This window comes from Coffea arabica, chromosome 1c, assembly GCF_036785885.1.
Source record: "Coffea arabica cultivar ET-39 chromosome 1c, Coffea Arabica ET-39 HiFi, whole genome shotgun sequence".
Classification (NCBI taxonomy): domain Eukaryota; kingdom Viridiplantae; phylum Streptophyta; class Magnoliopsida; order Gentianales; family Rubiaceae; genus Coffea; species Coffea arabica.
In genome coordinates, this window is record NC_092310.1 from 54,257,625 (window position 1) to 54,279,580 (window position 21,956).

At 35.5% G+C, this 21,956-nt stretch overlaps 2 protein-coding genes across 2 annotated transcripts; one reads left to right on the forward strand and one right to left on the reverse strand.

The window, feature by feature from the left end:
- The first annotated feature begins 9,015 nt into the window (after positions 1-9,015).
- On the forward strand, positions 9,016-12,411 carry LOC113729200 (scarecrow-like protein 30). Its single transcript, XM_027253525.2, has 2 exons — positions 9,016-9,323; positions 9,720-12,411. Exon 2 carries the CDS (start codon positions 9,744-9,746, stop codon positions 11,994-11,996), a length of 2,253 nt encoding a protein of 750 aa, XP_027109326.2. The 5' UTR covers positions 9,016-9,323; positions 9,720-9,743; the 3' UTR covers positions 11,997-12,411.
- A 3,888-nt stretch (positions 12,412-16,299) lies between these two features.
- Positions 16,300-19,524, reverse strand: LOC113729207 (uncharacterized). Its single transcript, XM_027253533.2, has 5 exons — positions 19,279-19,524; positions 18,906-19,012; positions 17,418-17,499; positions 17,231-17,316; positions 16,300-16,774 (listed from the first exon to the last, which is right to left on the reverse strand). The coding sequence occupies exons 1-5, from the start codon at positions 19,318-19,320 to the stop codon at positions 16,522-16,524; spliced, it is 570 nt and encodes a 189-aa protein (XP_027109334.1). The 5' UTR covers positions 19,321-19,524; the 3' UTR covers positions 16,300-16,521.
- Between the last annotated feature and the right edge of the window lie 2,432 nt (positions 19,525-21,956).

The following is a 21,956-nucleotide window of genomic DNA, read 5'->3' on the forward strand; positions in this document are numbered from 1 at the left end:
ATTTTTGGCAAGAACTACCCTCCTTCACCTGGTGAAATATCTATTAAAACGCTTGAAAGAATCGCACAAAGATAGCTACAGTCAAAGTTCCAGTGAGGATGTTACAAACAGCAGTGTCAGTAGTAGCAATTCTGCTGGCCCCTGGCCATAATCCCTGACCCTAATGAGTTGTCGGGGGAAACAAAATCATTCTCTGTATAACTCGTCGGAGTCATCTCCTTTACAGACCAGTTGTTTCCAGTCTATTCCTCCGCCAAAGAATTCAACCATCTTTGAAGAGATGGGCAGATGGGACCTGTCACAGATCAAAGTCTCATTTCCAGTTTCTACTGTGAAACTGAACCCATGTTGCAATTCAGTAAAGGGTCAAGAGGAAGGTGACAAGTTTCTTCCAAATGGGGAACAATTGGTTATCGGTTTGGACGAGTTACCATCAAACCTTGGAGAATGTGAAGCTCGTGGCCAAGGGGAAAATTGATGACACGGAGAAGTTGGATAAAGAAAGGATTGAAGGGGAAGGAAGCATCAATATCATGATGATAGCGATTCATGCGTTGGAAGAAGCAACAAGCAGCGTGCAGCGTTATAAGGAAGAGGCTGAATTATCAGAATGACTTGACGGAGTATTGCATTATGTTGATTCCAAGGGGCTAGAAGAGTGCTGTGTTCTTGATGTTGAACAGCCAAACCAAAAGGGTCGTCCGAGACCAAGTATCAAGACCAATTGCTTCATGGATGGATTATTCAGGGATGGAAAGGCAAGAATATCAGTAGTGCTTCCTCTCGCTGAGTACCTGCAAATTAAGAACTCTCTCTCTGGTGGATGCATCAGAAGAACAGAATGTGTGTATCTGTATATGTTCTTTTAGTGGGTATTGGCCTTAGACTACCTTGCTACAACATGTAACTTTTTTCTTGATTAAGTTGTCAATTTGTCTATGCAGATTGCTTGGAGCCACAGCTCGTATTAAAAATACCAGTACTTCTTTAAAACATAAAAAAAAAAAAAAATTATATATATATTGAAGCTTTTTGCCCTGATTTAAAAAGTCTAAACTGGTAACGTTACTTGATCCCGATTGTTGAAGTAATTTTCATGAGGTCCATGCAGCTAGGCAACTCAAAAAATTTTCATGCAAGTTTATTGAGAATGAGCACGTGATTTGCACGTGTTAGCGGTGGCAAAGTGCCATATATGTGTACTATTTGTATTTACACAGAAAAGAAAACTAGTTGTTATTAGCTAATCTATTTACTAGTACACAGTTTCCAAGTTTTCTGAGTGGGACAAATGCTCCATTACCATGGAGCCTGGCTGCTGCATCTTGCGAGGCTTTCTTTGGTGGTGAGCTTACTCCTTTCAGGCTTTTTACTCTTTTGTCCCGCAGGCGCAGGATGTCCATCAAATCTTTTTTGATTCCGATCTGTGACTGCCCTGAGCACACACAAGAAGCTTTTAGAATAGAGTAGGTATATGGTATATGATGGTAACCGGTAGGTTTGCATAAGTTTTTGACCTTTTCTTGAGCATTGGGTTGCATTAAAAGTAATCCAAAGCATGGGAGAATGAGGTACAGACGGTGCACGTACTGATTTACAATATATATTCCGGCTTTGCAGGCTACAGCCCACAGGCCGAGAACAAATTCAATTATTTGTTTATTTATTTTTCTTTTCAGAAACATAAACATTACCGTATTACCATTGAGCAACCAAGTCGAGTATTAGTAATCAGTAGTGACTTGATTTTTCAGCAATCCCACAATAAAAAGGATAAAGCCAACTCTTTTTTTTTTTTTTTTTTTTGTAGCAAATTGGTTTAAGAGAAAAATGCAATTTTCATCTCTGTTGTTTGTGGATGGACCAATTTGTCCCCATTGTTTAAGTGGAAACACATTTTACCCCTTAAGTTTTGATTTTTGAAAAAAAATTAAGACAATTGATGTTTAATCACAAAATTTGGCAGAAATCAATAGTGTTTCATCACTTAATTTGGACAGAGTAAAACGCGTGAAGAGAGAACAAAAATTATCAAATTAGACTCTTTTCACCTTCCATATAATTTCTGCGTCCAACCGTTCAACAACATTTGTCTGTAATATTTGATGAAATTTGAGGGTTTAATGAATTTGTTTCCCCTAGGCCTTTTTAGTAACGATGCATGCCCCTCACACATTTTTATTCCGTCCAAATTGAGTGCTTAAATGTCAATTTTAGCTAAAATTAGGGGATAAAATGTTAATTGTTCTAAATTGGTCAAAAATCAAAACTTAAGGGTTGAAATGAAATGTGTATACGCTAAAACAACAGGGACTAAATTGGTATAACTCCAAACATTAAGGACGAAAAGTTTATTTTTCCCTTGGTTTAATGGAACGGCACCATTGTGATTTTATGAGGTCCACTGGTCCAACACCTATATTCAACCAGTTGACCAAAAGCCACAATGGAACGGAAATTGCCAAAAAAAAAAAAGACATTAAAGATTTAATAGGATTTGACAAAATTGGATTAGATAAAGAGTAGTATTTCCTAACAAAGTAGCTTTAAGCGATCACATGCATGTCCGTCCTTTCCCGGAGCATCCCAAAAGCTCCTTTTCCATAGACTGGCGACCGATTAGGCCCTGCTCGGTTGTATTTTTCACGAAAAAATTACTGTAATGATTTGATATATGTGAAAAAATAATAATAAAAAAATATGATTATACAGAACGACGTAATTTTTCGACAGAAAATAATAATCCAAACAGGCTAATTGTTTGGATTGTCTCTTTTTTTTCATCATTTTAAAAAAAAATTATATTTTTAAATTATATTTTATTTTATACACATTAAATTATTATAGAATATATTTTTTTACAAAGATTTTAAACAATAGTAATCCAAATGGGAACAGGGAAAGAATTCTTCTCAATTGAAATTCAAATCAGCGAAAAAACGACAACACGTTTGACTATGAGGCGTGCTCATTGGAAAAGAAAAAATTACCTTGGGGAAGTAAAACAGCTTATTGAAAAATCTGCCCTATAAATAATCTTAATTTCTTATGATCTGATTATGTCGACTGCATCTGAACCGATGCAAAGAATCCCCTTTTCATTTGTTTTATCAATCAATTAATACTAATAATTAGGACGTTGGCTTGGTGGAGAATGGCGTAAATAATGTCGTCGGTCGTCACTCGTCCAATAGAATGCAGCACAAGCAATGATTCGCCCACACCTGGCTGTTAGCGGCTGCTGCCCATTGGGCCCACTACAAGTGGATAATAATCCAAATCCCCACCCCGCCCCTCCCCCCAAAAAAAACCCCAGCCCCCACACTAATTTACCATCTGAACACTACCCCAATTTGGATATGAATTTCCGTACCTACACATAACAACACAATTAGAATATACTCTCACAACACAATTGATCTTTGACAAATAAATAAATAACAACATAATTAGATATTTTGGAACTCGAGATTTTTTATTTAAATCCCTCTTCCTCTCCAATGACGGAGCCAAGAGGGCTGAGGGGGGCCATAAGTTTTGAAAATTTTAATTCATAATATGTAAATATCTATATATGACAAAGTTGACCCCTCCTAATTTTTTACAATTTTAGTTTATATTATGAGAGTTTATGTATATATATATATATATATATATCTCTCTATGTGTGTGTGTATATGAATTAGCCACCTTTGATTTAATTTTTTCTTCAAAAAAAGTTATTTATTTTTATTGTACTAATTATTTAAAATTCAAAAAATTAAATATATAATTTGATGATCCATAATAAATTGACCCAATTTGAGGTATTATAATAAAAGACTCAATTCATAATTATCAATGGGCTAAAACAAAATTAATTACTTTATTGGTTCATATACAAATATACAACTTAGCCTAATTGGTAAAAAATTTAAAACTAGTGATCTATCCTTTTGTTGACCCATATGCAAATATACAAATAATTACCTGAAGGTTTGGTGAAGGCAAAAAATTGACTGATATATGCTGTTATTGACAGATTGATTATATTTGTTCTCACTCTTCCTGTATCAACTGCAACTATAGAACGAACAATTTCAATTACGAATATAATCAAAACAAAACTCTAAAACAAGATAAAAGATAATTTTTGAATGATTGTCTAACAATGTACATAAAAAAAATGGAAGTTGTTCAAAAATTTAGCACGGATTCAATTATAGATGAACTTAGTTCTATGAAAGAATGTAAAATTCAATTTACTTCTAAGAAAAGAGGTAGAAATTTGCAAGGTGTGCTAACATATCTTTTATTTTTTATTAATGGAAAATAGGTATATTATATTGTATAGTTATATTTTTTGTTTTTGCACAAGTGACATATTTGAGCATCTTCTCATAAGAGTGTGTTTGGATAGAAGATTATTTGAAATATTATTTAGAATAATTATTGTAGTACTTTTTGTGATGTGACGTATGGAAGATAAAAAGGTAATTGGGAAGATAAAAAGGTGTGTTGGAAATTGTATTTGTGATCTAAGCAAATAATTTCCAGCCATTATTTGACTACCCAAACAAATTTGGGTTGTTTGTGATGTTATAAGATATTTAATCAAAGGTTATTTCTTGTCCTAATTTTTGTTATGACTATGCTGCATATTTATGAAATAGACATACCTTTATAATTAAAGTTAATATTTGATATTTTAAGATGTCATATATTTAAATAAATGAAAATTATTTTGAACAAAACATATTAAGATAATTTTGTTAGAAAAAATTTTGGCCCCCAAGAAAAAAATCTTGGCTCTGTCACTGCATCCTCTCCTTCTTTTCCTAGCTTCTTAACTTCCACCTCCTGTTTTGCTAAAAAAAAAAAAAAAAAAAAAGATTAACAAAACTGTTTAATAAATTCATCAGCATAAATATTTAGGTAACTGTAATTCACTGGAGATTGACATGGAAAAATTCTACTACGTGTAACGTAATACAAAAGTATGAAATGTAATTCATGGTGTTTCGTATAATTATCGCATGTATTTAGATCTCTAATAAATTTTATATTTGTCTTCTCTTAAGCTAATGACCAGCGATGGAAGCCGGAATTTGTATAGATTGGAAATATATGTATATATATTGGCGTCATTTTCCTGCCTAAAAAGGGGAAAAAAACCATTAGTTCGTTGACTGAACCTGTTTCTGATGGAAAAGACCTTTAGTAGCCATGTTCAATCCCCTTAGTTCCCATTCTCATATCGAACCGTTTTTTGACTATTTTCCTTTTGAAGAAAACGCCCATCTTGTCCGCTATGGCGTATCTTTTCTTTCCCTTCAGTTTATGATGCGTTTTATTCTTGTCTTGTGTATATCAACGAGTGTAACACGGCAAATTCTACATTAACAATCTATGCGTCCTCGTTTGGATTGTTATTTTTAATATTTTTTTATTAAAAAAATATTATAATAATTTAATATATGTAAGATAAAAAGGTGATTGAAAAATATATTCTTTAAAAATGTAAAAATTTTTCTACGAAAAATCACATTCCAAACAAAGCTTTCATTAAATAAAAAAAAAAAAAGAAGAAGAAATGATGCCATTTTTCAGGACTATATATAAAGTCTATTTCGATATAAATCTGCAAATCAGTCAAGCACTATTGCAGCATAATGACCCTTTTTCTTATGTTTGTCCTTTAATTTTATATATGCAGGCGTCCATGACTAAGAGAGTCAAAGCCATGGGTAGGCTGGTCCAAACTCCTCAGAAAAATTCCGAGGTCTTGCAACTCTTTCTACTAGATCCTTCCGGCGTTAAAGGGTCTGGGAATCTTGTAACCAAAAGTCTAAGTGGACAATTTTGATAAACATTTCAATCCAATTGAAAAATCTTGGGTGGGTTCGCAATCCTCAACATGCATGCACCTTACTCATTGCGTTTTCCCTCCTTTTCTTTAAAAGTTGGTCATGATTGTATTATAAAATTTAGCTGACGGCGGCAACAATTATTATCACGGTCCTGGGCTGGAATCCTTGTCCAGGTTCCCTAGCGACGGGATGCAAGTGGCAGTTTTCGAGTGGCCGTCTCTGTGAGATCACATCACACGGCGCCTCATGCTGGCCGTCTCCATTACCATTATTATTATTTTTTAAACAAAAAAAGAAATGAAAGACAAATATAGTACTGATTATCTCTACATATTAAGAGAATGTTCGTTAACGTATATGAGATAAAAAAATATACTCTCTCCGTCCCGTTTTGTTAGTCTTGATTTTTTTTTCACACAGATTAAAAAAGTGTAATTAATTTGGTTGGAAACATAAATTTAGATTACTAATTTCCTAAAATACCCTTATGCTAATCACGAAGAATGCCAATTAATATCAGTTACAACTAATGGATTAATATTGGTAAAGTTCAATGTATTCAATGTAGTGGGTTAGTATTTAATAATAATGTATTAATAACAAGATATTTAATAAGGGTATTTTAGACAATTTGAAATATTACTACATTTCTTAATGGGAAAGTGGACTACAATTTGGGACAGACGAAAAAGAAAAACAAGACTATCAAAGTGGGACGGATGGAGTATAATAATTAAAACTTTTAGTCCTGATTCCTTGTATTTCGAAATTAATTTAGGTGGAATTTGGGTCAACAACCGACTACGATGGATATGTTTGAAACTTCGAGCCTTTAGTTTAATTCGTATGAGCAGACTTCGCGGGAAATATGCAAATGTCTTTAGAAATTGTAAGACGAAGAATTCCCGCTTTTTGAATCGAGAGAGAGAGAGAGAGAGAGAGAGAGTGATCCTTATTGCTTACTAAAGGCTTATTCTGAGGGAGGCGCAACTTGCTCATCAAGGAAATGTAACAACACGCAGGAGCTAAAAAAGAGTCAAGAAAGCGACTTGAGCCCCTCTTGGACAACACGTTATCTGATGTCATCAAGGATTAGTTCGAGCGATCAGCTCTTCCTTTTCAGGATATTGTAGATTTATCTGAAAAAATCAGGGTTCGAGCCCTCTTGCTATCGTGCTCGGAGTGAAGTGAATTCTCCTCTTCTGGACCAAAATAAAATTAATCGGGTCAAAAGGTCAGAATATCCACTCCGTCAGGGGGGGGGGGGAAAAAAAAACACGTTATCTGAGGATGACCAGAACTTTCTCTCTCCCCGTGGCGAATGAAAACGACCGCATTCATCAGTGGCGAAATTATATATTGTTGATAGGAACCGGGACGCATCTCTCTGTCTCTCCAGGTGTTAAAATATGGGCAATTTAAGCCAATTTGACTGGATCATGATTGAGTGAAAAGTATAAGTAAATGTATATTTATTTAATAATTATATATATATATATATATATATGTATATGTACCTAATTATTCATTTATAAATCACTTCAAACTTGAGGATTGTAAAAGTTTAGTGATCAACCGGATAATTTGCTCTATATAAGTCAATCCGGGAAAATTACGGACAACGTCTTCAGATTCAGAAATTAGCAATCCTTCTTGTATTCGCATACAAGGACCGAGAAGTTTCAGCTGTTGAATTTGGATCATTCCACCCAACGTGACGAGTATGAACAAGTACCTAATTCACACCATCTTCCAATTAATCAGAGTGTAAAATTTCAATTAGACGAGCCCATTCTAAAATAAAAAAAAAATGTCGTGCGACTTGTAAAATAAGCATGCAAAATTGAAGCAGCAGTAGTGAAGGAACGGAGAGTCTCGTGTCAGGTCAATCTGCTGATAATTCAATGAATATTGATCGCCTTCCCATTTGTTCATTCATTTCTTCCTCCAAAGATTTTTCGTAGGAAACTGCTATTGGTACTCTTCAAAAAAAAAACACACACACAAAAAAAGAGGCCTCTCTGACACTTTATTCTCCTTTTATACTTCTACTTTTGAAGAAAGAATGGAGAGCTAGATCGTTGTATTGTATTGTATTGTATGTTTCTAGACGACTCTAGTCCGATTCAAACTACAGATATTAATAACATTGGAAGGAAGTGAGGCTAGAGCAGTCAACATATTTGTCCGGCGATAACCTTCTGACCACAAAAGCCTACAGCGGTGGCTGCAGCTTGTTACCTAAATCATGTCCTAATTTCAATTGGATCTCCACTCTGGCACATAACCATTCAACGATAGATAAACACTTCAGGTTTAACAGCTGAGGTTCGTAGCTTTTAATTTTGCTTCCACCATAACATTAGACTAATACCCCCTTGAATTTCGTAAGTGAAAAAATTTAGAGAATTCAACCAGCACATCATCTATTTTGCTAATGAAGAGTCCGCGATTAAACGGATCAGGCTCCTCTCCGTTGCTGCGTTGGAGAGTACTTCTCTATGTTACTTTCTAATAAAATTAATTTAAAAAACATTTTCGGCAATCCACTCCGTTCATAATGCTCCGTGTCCCAAGGATTTTTAAATTGAATATCGAAATATTCTAAAAAAATCAATATGATTTTTTAATATATTGTTATAGAGATCAAAAGAAAAAAAAAATTATATATGAAAAAATGGAGAGGATCTTAACCCGAATTTAACGATTAGGCTTTATTATTAGATAATAAAAGCAAAGGGTTGGGAGAACACCCCCAAAAAAAAAAAAAAACAAATTAAGGAAAATTGAAAGAGTGAGAAGCACATCAACGGCTCAAGTTTGTGCCAGAATGAGACAAACGGGTGATAATGGTGTGACTCTCAACAAGATAGAATGCGAGACCACAAAATAATTAAATCGATTTTAAGAACTTGGAACCATAGTGCATGGCCGACTGATCCATTGATTGAAATTGAACTCGTGTTTTGGGGGGGGGGCGGGGTGGGGTTTCCTCATTGTTGTCTTAAGGCCACCAGATCTTCACAGGCATCCAGTGAAATGCCGGTTGCGGAGTTGAGTTGACACTCGAAAGTAACGGGCTGCATCGGTTGCCGGTGTAAGCCACTGCAGGTGGGATCCATTAAGACCTCTAATTTATATTCATCTGACTTTCCTCCCATTCTTCATCTTCACTCTTCCTTTTTCCTCTTCTTTTCCGTTGAACAAATGAGCGAGCGTTCTACCTCTCGTGGCTGAGTTCCAGGAACCTTCCCCCCGCACCACCACCAAGGCTGTACTCCTCTCTGTCATCTCCTAATTTGGACCTCCCCAGCTGAAACCTCCTCATTATATACCCCTCTTCTGCTCCACCACTTCCATCTTTCACACTTTGGATAAGCATCGTCATAATTAACTTCAGTTTTTTCTCAAACTCACCACAATTTTCTCAGTTTCTCTGCTAGCATCTTTCTCGATTCTCTCACTCTCTTACAGGTACAACTCTTTCTAAAATCATTTCTTTCATGTCTTGGTATTTTGATTTTATCATTCCTTGTTAAGCTCTGAACCTAGTTCCTTGTTTTTAATTTTACACGAAAGGTTTGCCTCCACTTACCGAAAAGAATAAAGGTTTGCCTCCAAAAATGTATCTTTTAACCAATTTAAGGTTGGAATGATTAATCCATGTAATTGTTGATGCTTAGTTAGTGTGCTACTATAGCTAGAAATTGAATTTATTTTTTGTTATTTTTTCATGCTTTAAAATCTTTTTTGTGTTGTATTTATCTGAACTTTTTCATTCCATGTCTTGGTTTGGATTTGTCTGTACCTTTTGGCCTGGTTCTTGAAGGAAGCATCTCAAAATTTTGTACTTTTTTTTGTGTATGTCAGGATTCTTGTAAAGTTCGATTGGTAATGGATACTCTTGTCGAACCATTCCCGTTTTCTGGGAATATGTACGATCTCAATTATCGCTCAATGTCGGCTCATCATGAACAAAATGAAGTGGATGAATACAAATTCGATCGTGGTTCTGAGGATTTCTCTGATGCTTCAAATGGTTCGCCCCCGCCTGATGCATCTTCCCCCTCTGGCTCAGATGGGAATCCTCCTGTGCAGGGGGATTCTAACGATCCCATGCTGAAGTTCATAAACGAGATGCTTATGGAAGAGGATGACTTGACTAATAAGCCTTGCATGTTTCATGATTGCTCAGCTCTCCTAGCTGCTGAGAAGTCCTTCTATGATGTCCTTAATGAACCCAAGTCCGGCCCTTCTTTTTTCTCTTGTTATCAAAATGCTGAAAGCCCAAATGATGATTCCTCCCAAAGTTGTTATAGTCAAAGTAGTGTATGCAGCTCCTCTGATGTTAATCCTTCTGTTGAGTCCAATTGGGTTGGCAATCAAATGGGGCTAGAATCCGCTGTTATTCAACCTTCTCATGTCAACCTCGTCCCTCAGTCCATTTTACTGTCAAATCAGCAGTTATTGAGCTCTACGAACGACTTCCTTGATGCTGCTCATAGACTGGATGAGTCTTGGATGAGTCTATTGCGGATGTCTGATTCGTCTAGCCAGAGACCCTTGGATTTGAAAGCTTGGGGAAGTAAAGGAGATGTATATGGTCTACTTCCTCAAGGCGATAGTTTTTCCAACTCCACATTCGAATCACAGAACAATACCTCAAATGCTGCAGCAGTTGTGGAAAAATCTGTGAGATATCATTCTTCAAATGGTCCAAGCTCGAAGAAGAATCACGGGAGAGATGATAGTGATGATGCAGAAGAACATAGAAGTAACAAACAATTAGCAAGTTCTGCTGATGAATCTGTACCACTGGAGCGGTATGACAACGTGCTGCTTTGTCCCAATTTGAATCCTCATTTACAACCAGAACCTGTCTTTAGTTCATCAGAAAAAGCTTTGAAAGATGAAGCAAGGAATAAGTTACAACAGACTGAACGATCAAAGGCATCCACCCGAGGAAGACCTCGTGGAGGTAAGAAACAAGGAACCAAAAGGGAAGTGGTGGATCTGAGGGCTCTTCTGGTTCAGTGTGCCCAAGCAGTGGCTAGTTTTGACATCCGGACCTCCAATGAGCTGCTGGCTCGAATTAGGCAGCACTCTTCTGCTCATGGTGATGGCATGGAAAGGTTGGCCCATTATTTTGCTATTGCTCTTGAAGCACGCTTGGCTGGGACTGGGACGACATTATATACAGATTATAGGAAAAGAAGGATTTCGGCTGCTGACATTTTAAACGGATACCAGATGTTTGTTTCTGCTATACCATTCAAGAAGGTGTCAAATATTTTTGCAAACAAAAACATTGGAAAACTAGCCGCTGGGGCAACAAGACTTCACATTATTGATTTTGGCATTCTGTATGGTTTCCAGTGGCCCTGCCTTATCCAACGTCTCTCTGTAAGACCTGAAGGACCGCCAGCTCTTTGCATTACAGGAATAGATCTACCCCAACCAGGTCTTCGCCCAGCAGAGAGGGTTGAGGAAACAGGGCTTCGCTTAGCAAGGTACTGTGAGAGATTTGGTGTCCCTTTTGAGTTCCATCCCATAGCAAAGAAGTGGGACACCATCAAACTCGAAGATCTCAAGATCAACGGGGATGAGGTGCTTGTTGTGAATTGTATGGAGCGACTTGCAAATGTACCGGATGAGACGGTAGTGGAGAACAGCCCGAGGGATGCAGTTTTAAACTTGATCAAGAGGATTCGTCCTAATATGTTTATCCAGAGTGTTATAAATGGCACTTACAATTCCCCTTTCTTTGTCACGCGATTTCGAGAAGCCCTTTTTCACTTCTCATCTGTGTTTGATATGTTTGAAGCTACTGTTCTGCGTGAGAATCAGGACAGGGCCCTTTTTGAGCGAGAGATTTATGCAAGGGATGCTTTGAATGTCATAGCTTGTGAAGGAACGGAAAGGGTTGAGAGGCCGGAGACGTATAAGCAGTGGCAAGTAAGGAACCTAAGAGCAGGGTTCAGGCAGCTCCCACTTGATCAGGAAATTGTGAAGATTATTCGCGACAGGGTCAAATCGCATTACCATAGGGATTTCTCAGTGGATGAGGATGGCAAGTGGATGCTACAAGGATGGAAAGGTCGAGTCTCTCAGGCTATCTCCTGCTGGGAGCCCGTGGACGAGCAATGATATCACAATGGCCAAGTGATTTTACAACTGATGAGCCTTGGTGGTTCACGGTCAAGAACCTCGAAAACCTGAGCTCCCCAGTGAACCACTTTTCTCATTGCTGCGGGATCTTAGGAGCAATTCAGCATTTTCTTGCACCACATTTGATGCAAACTATGTGTATATTATGCAGTAGGGATAGCTATAATCATGTTTTGAACGGTTAGGACTTCATGGTAGCATTGCAGACACATTTTCAAGCCTCAGCACATAATAATAATTTGCAGGGCCTCTATCCATGCAGTTATGTTAGCTGGGGCTGGATCATTCTCCTTTGTAAAATGACCGTAGGCTTTCAGCCATGTAGAACAGTTAGGTGTCATGATGTGCACTTAGTGGATTATATTGACGTAATTGCTTGATTATTTCTTTTTAACTTTATTGTGTGTTGCTTTCATTTTTATAATGGATCATTTTGTTTGATGGTATCACAAGAAAGTAAAGTCCATTTTAATGCTGAAAATAAAATATGATTACGCCTTTCTCAATGTTGCTGAGCCCATGGATTTCCATTACAGATGTCTAGTGAGCTCTTTTGAGGACCTACTGGATCATTTTAGTGTTTTGGAATGTCGCTTGTTGAGTACTATCCAGTTTTCCAGATATATAGATGTAGTTTTGAGGACTCTTATGTTTGAGGCAATTGTTGAAGTATATTCTTACGCATTTGTACTTATTATAGTCTGTATACTACTACATAACGAATCTACTGGATCAGTTCTTGTCAAAACTGGTGAACGCAGAAATCGACAAAATGGGAAAAAAAAGAAAAGAAAAGAAAAGAAGCAACTAAAAATAATTTTCCACCAAAAAGAAAAATTATGACTTGGAAATTGTACTTGGTCTATACAGGTTACTGAGGATTGCAATCTGATATACATATAGCAATGAGTAGGGGGCTTTTGTTACCTGTTTTTAAACAAATGTTTGATCCTCGTGAAGTCACTTTTTCATTCGTTCTCTCGGATTCAATTCTCACTTCTCTTTCTTCCCACCCCTCCTTTTCTTAAGCTTCCCCCATGTTCGACCAGGCATTTATGATTTGGCTACAGCCTATAGGTATTTATGATCACAAAATAATAATAATAATAATAATAATAATAATATATATCAAAATAAAAATTTGAAACAAGAAGAATTTAACGTCACGGGCAACTGCAATCAGACATTTGGACTGCTAAGGCCTTGTTTGAATTGCTATTTTTTGCATCTGTAACCACAGGGTAATTAATTAATGATTAGAAAGATCCAAAAGAATGGACGAAAATTAAGTCATAAAGGAGCAATTACCAAACCTGATTAGTGATGGCCAATGATGAATTCTACTTGAAAGATCATAGTAGTGGTGCTAAGAGGAGTCATTAGTTACTAATGTTGAATTCTAGTGGAAGGATTAGAGTGATAAGTGGTACAATAAACAATCAGGGTTACAGAATCAAAGATGGTGCAGTGCAGTGGTAATGATGATTAGAAAATGCCTCAAATCCGAGTCTCCGACACCTGGGGATTACAATTTGAAACGCGGGAGGAGGGTGACCTAAGCGCTGACATAGTCAGGAATAGTATAATCTGAAAAATCAGACGTAGGATACGCCACGTGAGCAAGGCGTCAACGTAGGTAGAGCTTGGGGAGTACGCCGGTTGAGTTGGTCTTTTCACTCTCTGCTACTATTGGCTACCGGTTACCGGCGGCGCCACTCCCTGTCAACCTCTTCTCAAAAAGCTTGCTCTTGATCGGTCACTTTTACTTTTACTTTTACCTTCAAGGTTGGAAATTTCGTAGGAGCCAAAATACCGCCGGACGTTGCGCTGTGATATCACCATATAATTAAATTATAGCTTGTCACACGGGGGTTGCAAATTAGCCAAGTCAAACCTTTAGTTTTGTGTTAATCAAATTGATTCAATTTTATCAAATTTGAATTTGAGATCAAATTCAAGTGTATTTAAACTTAAAAATTTTTTAAAAAAATTATTTTTTAATAAATAATAAAATATTATAGAGTCGATTTGCAAGCTAATAAGCTAAATTTCTTTATATTTGATTCAAAAACGAGTTTGAATTGAGTGTTGATCTTCTTCGTGTTTCAACCCTCATTTAGACTTTCATACATAAAGGAGACCACGCAGCCCCAAAAAAATAATAACCTAATTTAGACTTCGTATGAGGAGACCACGTAACCCCAGAAAAAATAATAAAAAAAAAGGGATGTAGCTCTACTGGTCCTATGACTTTCTAGCCATGCTTTCAAAATGCTGCTCCTGATACATATCCATTCCTCACCCAATTACAGGCGTGCGAGATAAAATGGAGAAAATGACGTATTATGCAAAACAAGTGCTTCTACTTCAAATGGTCGGAATTTGGAAAGGAGGACTATGATCCTAGGATCACCCCTTTCTATTCGTGCAAAAAATAAATTTAGAAGATCATCAATTTCTTTTCTTCTCTCATTTTTTTGGGGGCGGGCGGGCTTAGCTCATCAATTTCTATGATAACATAAGAGCTGTGCACGAAAAGTAATTTTTTTTCTTTTTTCTTTATAAAAAAAAATTGAATGCTCACTCTATAACGACAGTTCTTTTCTCAATCCCTCATTTATTTTTTCTCTATCCTAGCCCCACAAAAAAGAAGTCGCTATTACTGTATGGGACTGTGTTAGTGTGCACATGTTGGGTGACAGCAATATTTGAGAATATTATCACCCTATAAATTTGGAGCTCTTTTCCAAGTAGTGGATTGGTATATGTATAATCTTTTAGGATCCGTTTGGTTTATGGACCGGATGAGATGAGATAACTCATCCTTGGATTATTAATCTTGGGTTGAGTTATCCCCTGATAAATAATCCAAATTATCTAGTATTTGGTTGATTCTCGATTGGATAGGATATGTTGGAAAATAATCATATTCCGTGTGTTTGTTGGAGATTGGACGAAGAAGGATTACTATTTTAATGACCAAAGCATCCCTCAATGTGTAGATTATTTTTAATAAATAATTTAATATTTTTTATAAAATATTAATAAAATAGTTTAATATTATTTAATAAAATAATCTAATAAATAATTTAATATTTATAAATTTTATTAAAATAGAGTAGTTCAAAACTTTATAATTATAAAGTAAATCAAGGGTTTTGGTATGTAAAAATTCGCATTCATTCAAACTCAGTCCATTCAGGCTCTTAAAAATAAATTTTGACCACCTAAATTTGAAATTCAATTAAACAATAGGCCAAGTTTTGGCTAAATTAAGATTCAATTTATTAAAACCTAACTCATTTAAGAGCTTTCAATGAGCCGAACTCAGGCTAATATAGAAGAATTTTCTTTGGATCGAGTTTGACCTTATTGAAATCCTCATTCACAAAGTCCAATTTAATAAGGTTATATATTTATATAAATTTTGTTTAGAAAATAAGGTTACTAAGGGTAATTTAGTCCAAGGGCAATATAGTCCTTCTATTGTGATGATAGTATGACAAATTAGCCAAAAATTTTAAATCAATTAATAGGGGTAAGTCAAAATTTTTAAAATAATGAATAGGGGCAAATTAGTCAAAAACTTTAATATAATTAGTAGGGGCCAATTGGTCTGTTTATTATGATATTATTATGTGAGAGTATGATTATATAATAGCTAATTTGAATTTGAATCATTCATAAGGATAAATTAGTCCAAATATTATTATATTGATAGTAGGAGCAAATTAGTCCATTCATAATATAGTATCATGTGAGAGCAGGATTATATAATTAGTCCTTAGCGTTTGCGTCCATCCTGCGTTCGAGGCATCTTGTTCCATTCCTGGCTTCTTCGGATCTTTCATTTATTTTTCATTTTTATTTTATTTTATTAAGTAAAGATAAGGGAGGGTTTGAGAACACAGGACCTCACATCATCTAAACCCAATTAATGTCTGCTGAATGGAGACTTGTATTGCAAATCCTGGGTAAAGTCCGAGTCATGATGCCCCAGCTAGATGGATCTGGCCTGTGTCAATATTCTGGCTTCAAGCTACACTTAGCCCATTGAGCCTTAAAAACAAAGAAAGCCCACATTCTTGCACTGGCATCGCCATCCGATTAGGTGAAAGCCTAGTTCTATCTTTATCTTCGGCGACATCAGACTTGTCAATCTAAAAAGCTCACCGACGGATTCCCGTATATCTTTCTTTTATTCCTATTGTTGACGAAATAGAGCATGATAAATTCTTCCGCAATAGCGAGGCCATGATAGCAGAATAAGATGATACCGTGATGAAAAGAAAGGCAAAAAGGTTTCTGCAGTTCCATAAAAATAAAAAAAGGAAAATCACAACTTCTCAAGCAAATTTAAAAAAACTACCACGGCTAAAATTAAATCAGCCTCTGGCTATATGCTTACAAATTCAGGTTACAGCTACCAATCCTATAATGGATGCAAGTAAAATTTAGTTAAAAAAATTTTCATCCGAACTCCATTGGAATCTATTCATAAATCTTACTTTCCTTTGCTTCGTGATTTCGGAGGCATTAGAACATTCCAGTCCAGCTTCTCCCGCTTAGGCTGCTTATGAGGAGTGCGATTATTGTGAGGAGATGACCGTTCATCACCTTGAATACTTTTCTGTGATTTATTTGGATGCTGTGGCTCATACCCATCTGCCGTTTTTCGTTTGAGATCTCCATTGGAACCGCAGCCCGAATTTTCTAGTTCTTCGTTCTCAAGCTCAACTTGGGGAGAGCCATCTCCTCTGGCATAACGAAAATGGACTTGGTTAGAAAGTAAAGAGCATTTTCCTTTTCCAAATTGGTAAAACGTGCTTTCCACAGATTTAGATACAGTAAAACAGAATGAAAAAAGGTGACGGAACAATGAACGGACAAAGACATCCAGAAATTCGACGTAGCTAAAAAACTTGATTGTGCAAGACTGCCTATTTCATAACATGATCATTTCATGGATTAGCTCAACGACGCCTACATGTCATCCCTAACACCCGAACTTGTTACATTTTCTTTTGATTTATATTGCTCTTCGCCAGAACTGTAGGTTAAAACAATCTAAAATTCTTAAAGGAGGTAATAAACATGACCATCAAAAAGGTGGGAAGAGAAAAAGTAATAAGGACATTTTAGTAGATATCCCATATAAACAATTAACCGTAAATGTGAAGTGCAAGGAGAACTTGAAAGGTCAAAAAACCAACCGATCTGTATTAGTTTCTCTTTCTCTGCCTGAACTGGTAGATGGGGCCTCAGGTTGAACTGAATTTGATGCTTCATCATTCAGTTTCTAATAAGATAAGGACTTGTTGTGAGAAGACCAAAGCTCAAAATAAGATAAACTATGGCGGTTGACAGATGATTTTGAGATCATTCCACCTTTATACTCACATCTATAGAAGGATTAAAATTTAGAAATGACATCCGGCCTCTGATCGCTCCAGGTTGGGGATCTCCTTCCATAATGATAACACTGCATGTGGAATCATTGAAATTCACAGTTTCGAAAGATCACGAGCAGAAGAAAAAATTCAAATTTGCATCTTCGATTCATAGAAAGAGAGCAGAAGATTCTAACATCAACAGAATGCATCAGGCATAAAGGATGCAGTGGCAAAGTCGATGTATCACAAAACTGAGTGTTACTGAAAAAAAAAATTATTATATCAAGCCGAAACATGTAGTACCATGCACCCAAAAAAAATTTTTGTTAGCCCCCAATATACGAATAGATTAACCATGTAAAATTTCTCTGTAGAAAGAAAGACAAGTAGGAACTATTGTAACGGTTGACAAATAAAGAGGATATGGAAACTGCCCTTAGGCAAGAATAAAAGTCGGCGGCAGTCGTCAACAGTAAAACGACTGGTCAAAAGAGTTACCACAAAAAAACACCAAAAGCAACTACAGTCCTACAGTTGATTGGATCCACAATAGAAAGCACTGCCAATGATATATTTTCACTAGAACAAGTCAAGGTATGGATCTTATGCAAATGCAACGGAGCTCTATACTATTCTCATAGCATCCTATTTACTGTTTCAGATATAAATAAAGAAGGAAAGGAAAACCCCAAACTGATCCAGATATAAATAAAGAAGGAAAACCCTTGTAGTTTAGAGCATCAGAATTAGTGTATAGATCACTAAGTCTTGCAAGCTGGAAGGCTGTTTCATTACTTAAATGCAACGACATCCAGGCACAACAATAGGATATAAGATTTACTCATAAAAGAAAGGATTAATCTTTCCTACATTGACAGTGTATACACTATCAGCGTTGGATGAATGCAAAATTTGAATTTGAACTTGAAATTCAACTTTTGCACACATGTCATGAATCAAACGATGATAGTGTATACAATGTCAGTGTATATAAGATTTACTCACATAGAAATGCACAACAAGATTCATATTTAAACTTAGCCAATAGGATATCCAACTGACGGGCCAAGCTACAGAATTCAGTGATTGACTGAATGTTATACATCAGAATACGGCTTGAAACGGAGCATGCAGTTTATATCACCAGACAATGTCTTAGATTACACATTCACGGGAATGAATTTCACATTAATCATGCTTCCCATAAGAACCCCCCCCCCCCTTTCCGGCCCTCCGGGCACTTGTGCACTCGTCTAGTTGTTTGTCATCATGATGATTTACCATCCGTACCAGTTGAATTATGTATGCTTACAGTTTGCAATGTAGGCTGCTAAAACAATGGGAAAAAAAAACCAATAAGACCCCGAACTTAACAAAGAGAGACATGAGCAAGAAAGAAAAATGTGTATTTGTATTTTCTTAGATCCAAACGGAAAGCAGAGAAAGAGCCAAACACAAAGTTTGCCGAATTCCTAGCACAGTTTCAATAGAATACCATTTTTGGGAGCCACTACAGGAAGGGAAATTTCCATCAGGTACAAGTTCTTTTTCTTCCTCTTCTTTCTTAGCTTTATCCTCTTTCTGAGCTACCCTTTGCATAAACTGCAGGAAAAAAACACAAAAAAGAATCCAAGAGCTTACCTAAGAACATTAAAAAACACCAGTTTCTACTAAATATTAAACAATTCATTAGCACATACTTACAATTCAACATGAACAATTACCGGAAAAAAAAAGAAAAGAAACAGCCCATATTAAATCAAACAGAACCTAGTATCATTCTCCGAAAATATTATCTGCATTTAAAATCTACCCAAGAAACATAACAACACAAGGGACTTAAAAAACATGACTTTTAATGTGCTTACCTTCAAGTTTTTTAGAGTACTTGACAGCTCCCGCTTAGCCATTCTTGATTACAAAGTGAACCCTCCTTTCTTTATTGCCAAATAAACTTCGAATTAATTGGTCTAAGCACCGGGTTTAACAAGTGATTGTTTTTGTGTGGGTGTGAACTGTGAAGGAGGCCGAGCTTAGGGATTTTTCCGACCTGGAAAGACGATGTTGCAGTCTTGCAGACTCTCATAAGGGCTAAGCAGCATCACATCCGAAATTACTTTTAAGCCCTAATCTTTGTGGGCGGCCTAGATTTTACGTCGTTAGCACTTAGCCTGTGTCAACACCCGGGTCGACCCGATCAATCTTTCAGTAATTGCTACCTTAAGTCTAATTCTTATTATTCGGATCTTCTGCGGATTCCATAATATAGATCCTCCCATTTTTTTAGACAAATTTATTGGTGCATATAATCACAACATTCTTGATGTTTAACATATTCACCGGATATTAGCTAAATACTTGATTCGGAAACAAAAAGTTGTTAACCAAATAAAAAAAAAGATGACATTTGGATCAGTGGAATTATTTAAATGAAATTATGATCACGGAGGATTGAGTTGAGCAATAAAATAGGAGAGATTATAAGTAGAAAATTTTAAATTATGACCCTTTTAGGAAATTCATAGGCCACCAGAACAATTAACAAAATCAAAAGCTATTGAAAGGGTACAAGTTTAGGAACCAAATTTGATTTAATTTAGTAAAAAAAATATTTTAGATCTATATTAATTAAAAAGTAATCATATAATTTTCCATACATATATATTAGATTATTTTTGACACCTCAAGAAAAGTTTAAAGTGAACACATTTTTGGGTTGCTTTTTTTCATTTTTTAATATTTTTCGTGAACATATTTTTTAATCATATTTTTATTTCACATACATTAAATCGTTACAAGTATATTTTTTTAATAAAAATTTCTAAAAATAGCAATCCAAATAGTTCTAAAGTGCATTAGATGAGTACCAAAAAAAATTTTTTTAGAGTGCTTAAACATGCCAATAGGTGGAGTTTGGATTGGATTCTTTTGATCCATATTCAAACCTATTTAATTTAGTTAGATCCTGACCTAAATCCAGACCCTTTTGAGTTTGAAAAAGTAAATCCATATCCAAACTCTTATAGATTTGGGTATCCAATGGACATTCAAAGGTATTTTTTGAACATATTAAAGTAAAAATGTATTAAAATTATATAGAATTTGTAAATAATACAAGTACCATCTAATTTTTGTTTTCAAATAATAAAATTAACATTCAAAAAGATGAATGCAATATCGTGAACTCAAAGAAAGAATTATTATTGACTACTTCTATATATTTTTAAAGATTCAACTGGATCCACCTCCAATATTTCATTTATTTGTCTTTACCTTTTCTCCTTTTATTGAAAAAGTTTGTACCAATTACAATGATAATTAGGTTTAGTTTTTAAAAAAGAAAACAACCATAACATATATAAATATTCAGCCTTATTAAAAAAAATGTAAGTTTGTACTTCTTTTTCTTATTTAAACCTCAATGTTGGCAGATGTTTTGCAATCTAACACTAAAATAGCGAATGAGATCCAAGTTATTTGACTAAAGACCGATGGCAAATAAATAATAGAATAAGAAAATTTATAAACATTTACTCATTTTTTTATTCAATTCAACCACATCTGAAAGCAATTTACCATGAGTTTCATCAATTACCTAACCACCAACACTAAATGAAAAATTTTGATGCCTTGAAATCTTATTGTATTCGATCCAATAACCATAAAATGTTAGATTACTTTATAAATTTACTAATATATATTATTTAATTAAATATATATGCGTTTGGGTGGAGTCTAGTATGAATCTAGATTCTAAAAAACTAGACTCTACCTAGATCCATGACTCTATCATAGAATCTGGGTTTGAGTTGAATCTGAATTTGAGAAATTAAATTCAAACCTATCCAAATATACTGGATCCGGTAAGATCCAAACCATTGACATGTTAAGCGTGCTAATAGAATTTGAGAATTAAGACACCAATTGCAATTGGAATTTGACCGGAGCGCTAACTTGAATTTTGTACTACTAAGCTACTACCACATGTCCCGGTAAGGTCTGCGAAGTAAATTGTCCAAATTACCCTTGCCATATAATGTAGGCTTTGGTTTTAGAAATTTAAGGGTTAAATGCAAAAAACCCCCTGAACTCTCGTAGCTATTGCACAATACACTCTAAAATATGTTTATAAGTACTTTGCACCCAAGTTTCTCTAAAAAGTAACATATATTTACACACCATTTATTTTATGACCCAAATGACAATTTTATTCTAAAATAATAATTGAACGGACAAAAGTACCTTTCTTCTCCTCAAAACCCATTATGTCGGATGGAAAGTACAAGGCAAAGCCGAATCTTGAGTTTGCCAAATTTTTTTGCTTTTTTTTTTTGCGATCGAGGAAGAAGCAAAGCGGAATCACTGCAGAGAGTGACTAGAATTGGGAAAAAGACAGTTTGAAGAATCTACAATTTGAGTCCTTGTTCTCTGGCTTGGCTACCAGTTTTACCGGTGTCTTCACAAGCTGCAGTAAATTTCACAATGACGGTTCAGCACCAAATCTTCAATCATTCGGGATCACCTCTGCATATGATCAAAGTCTAAC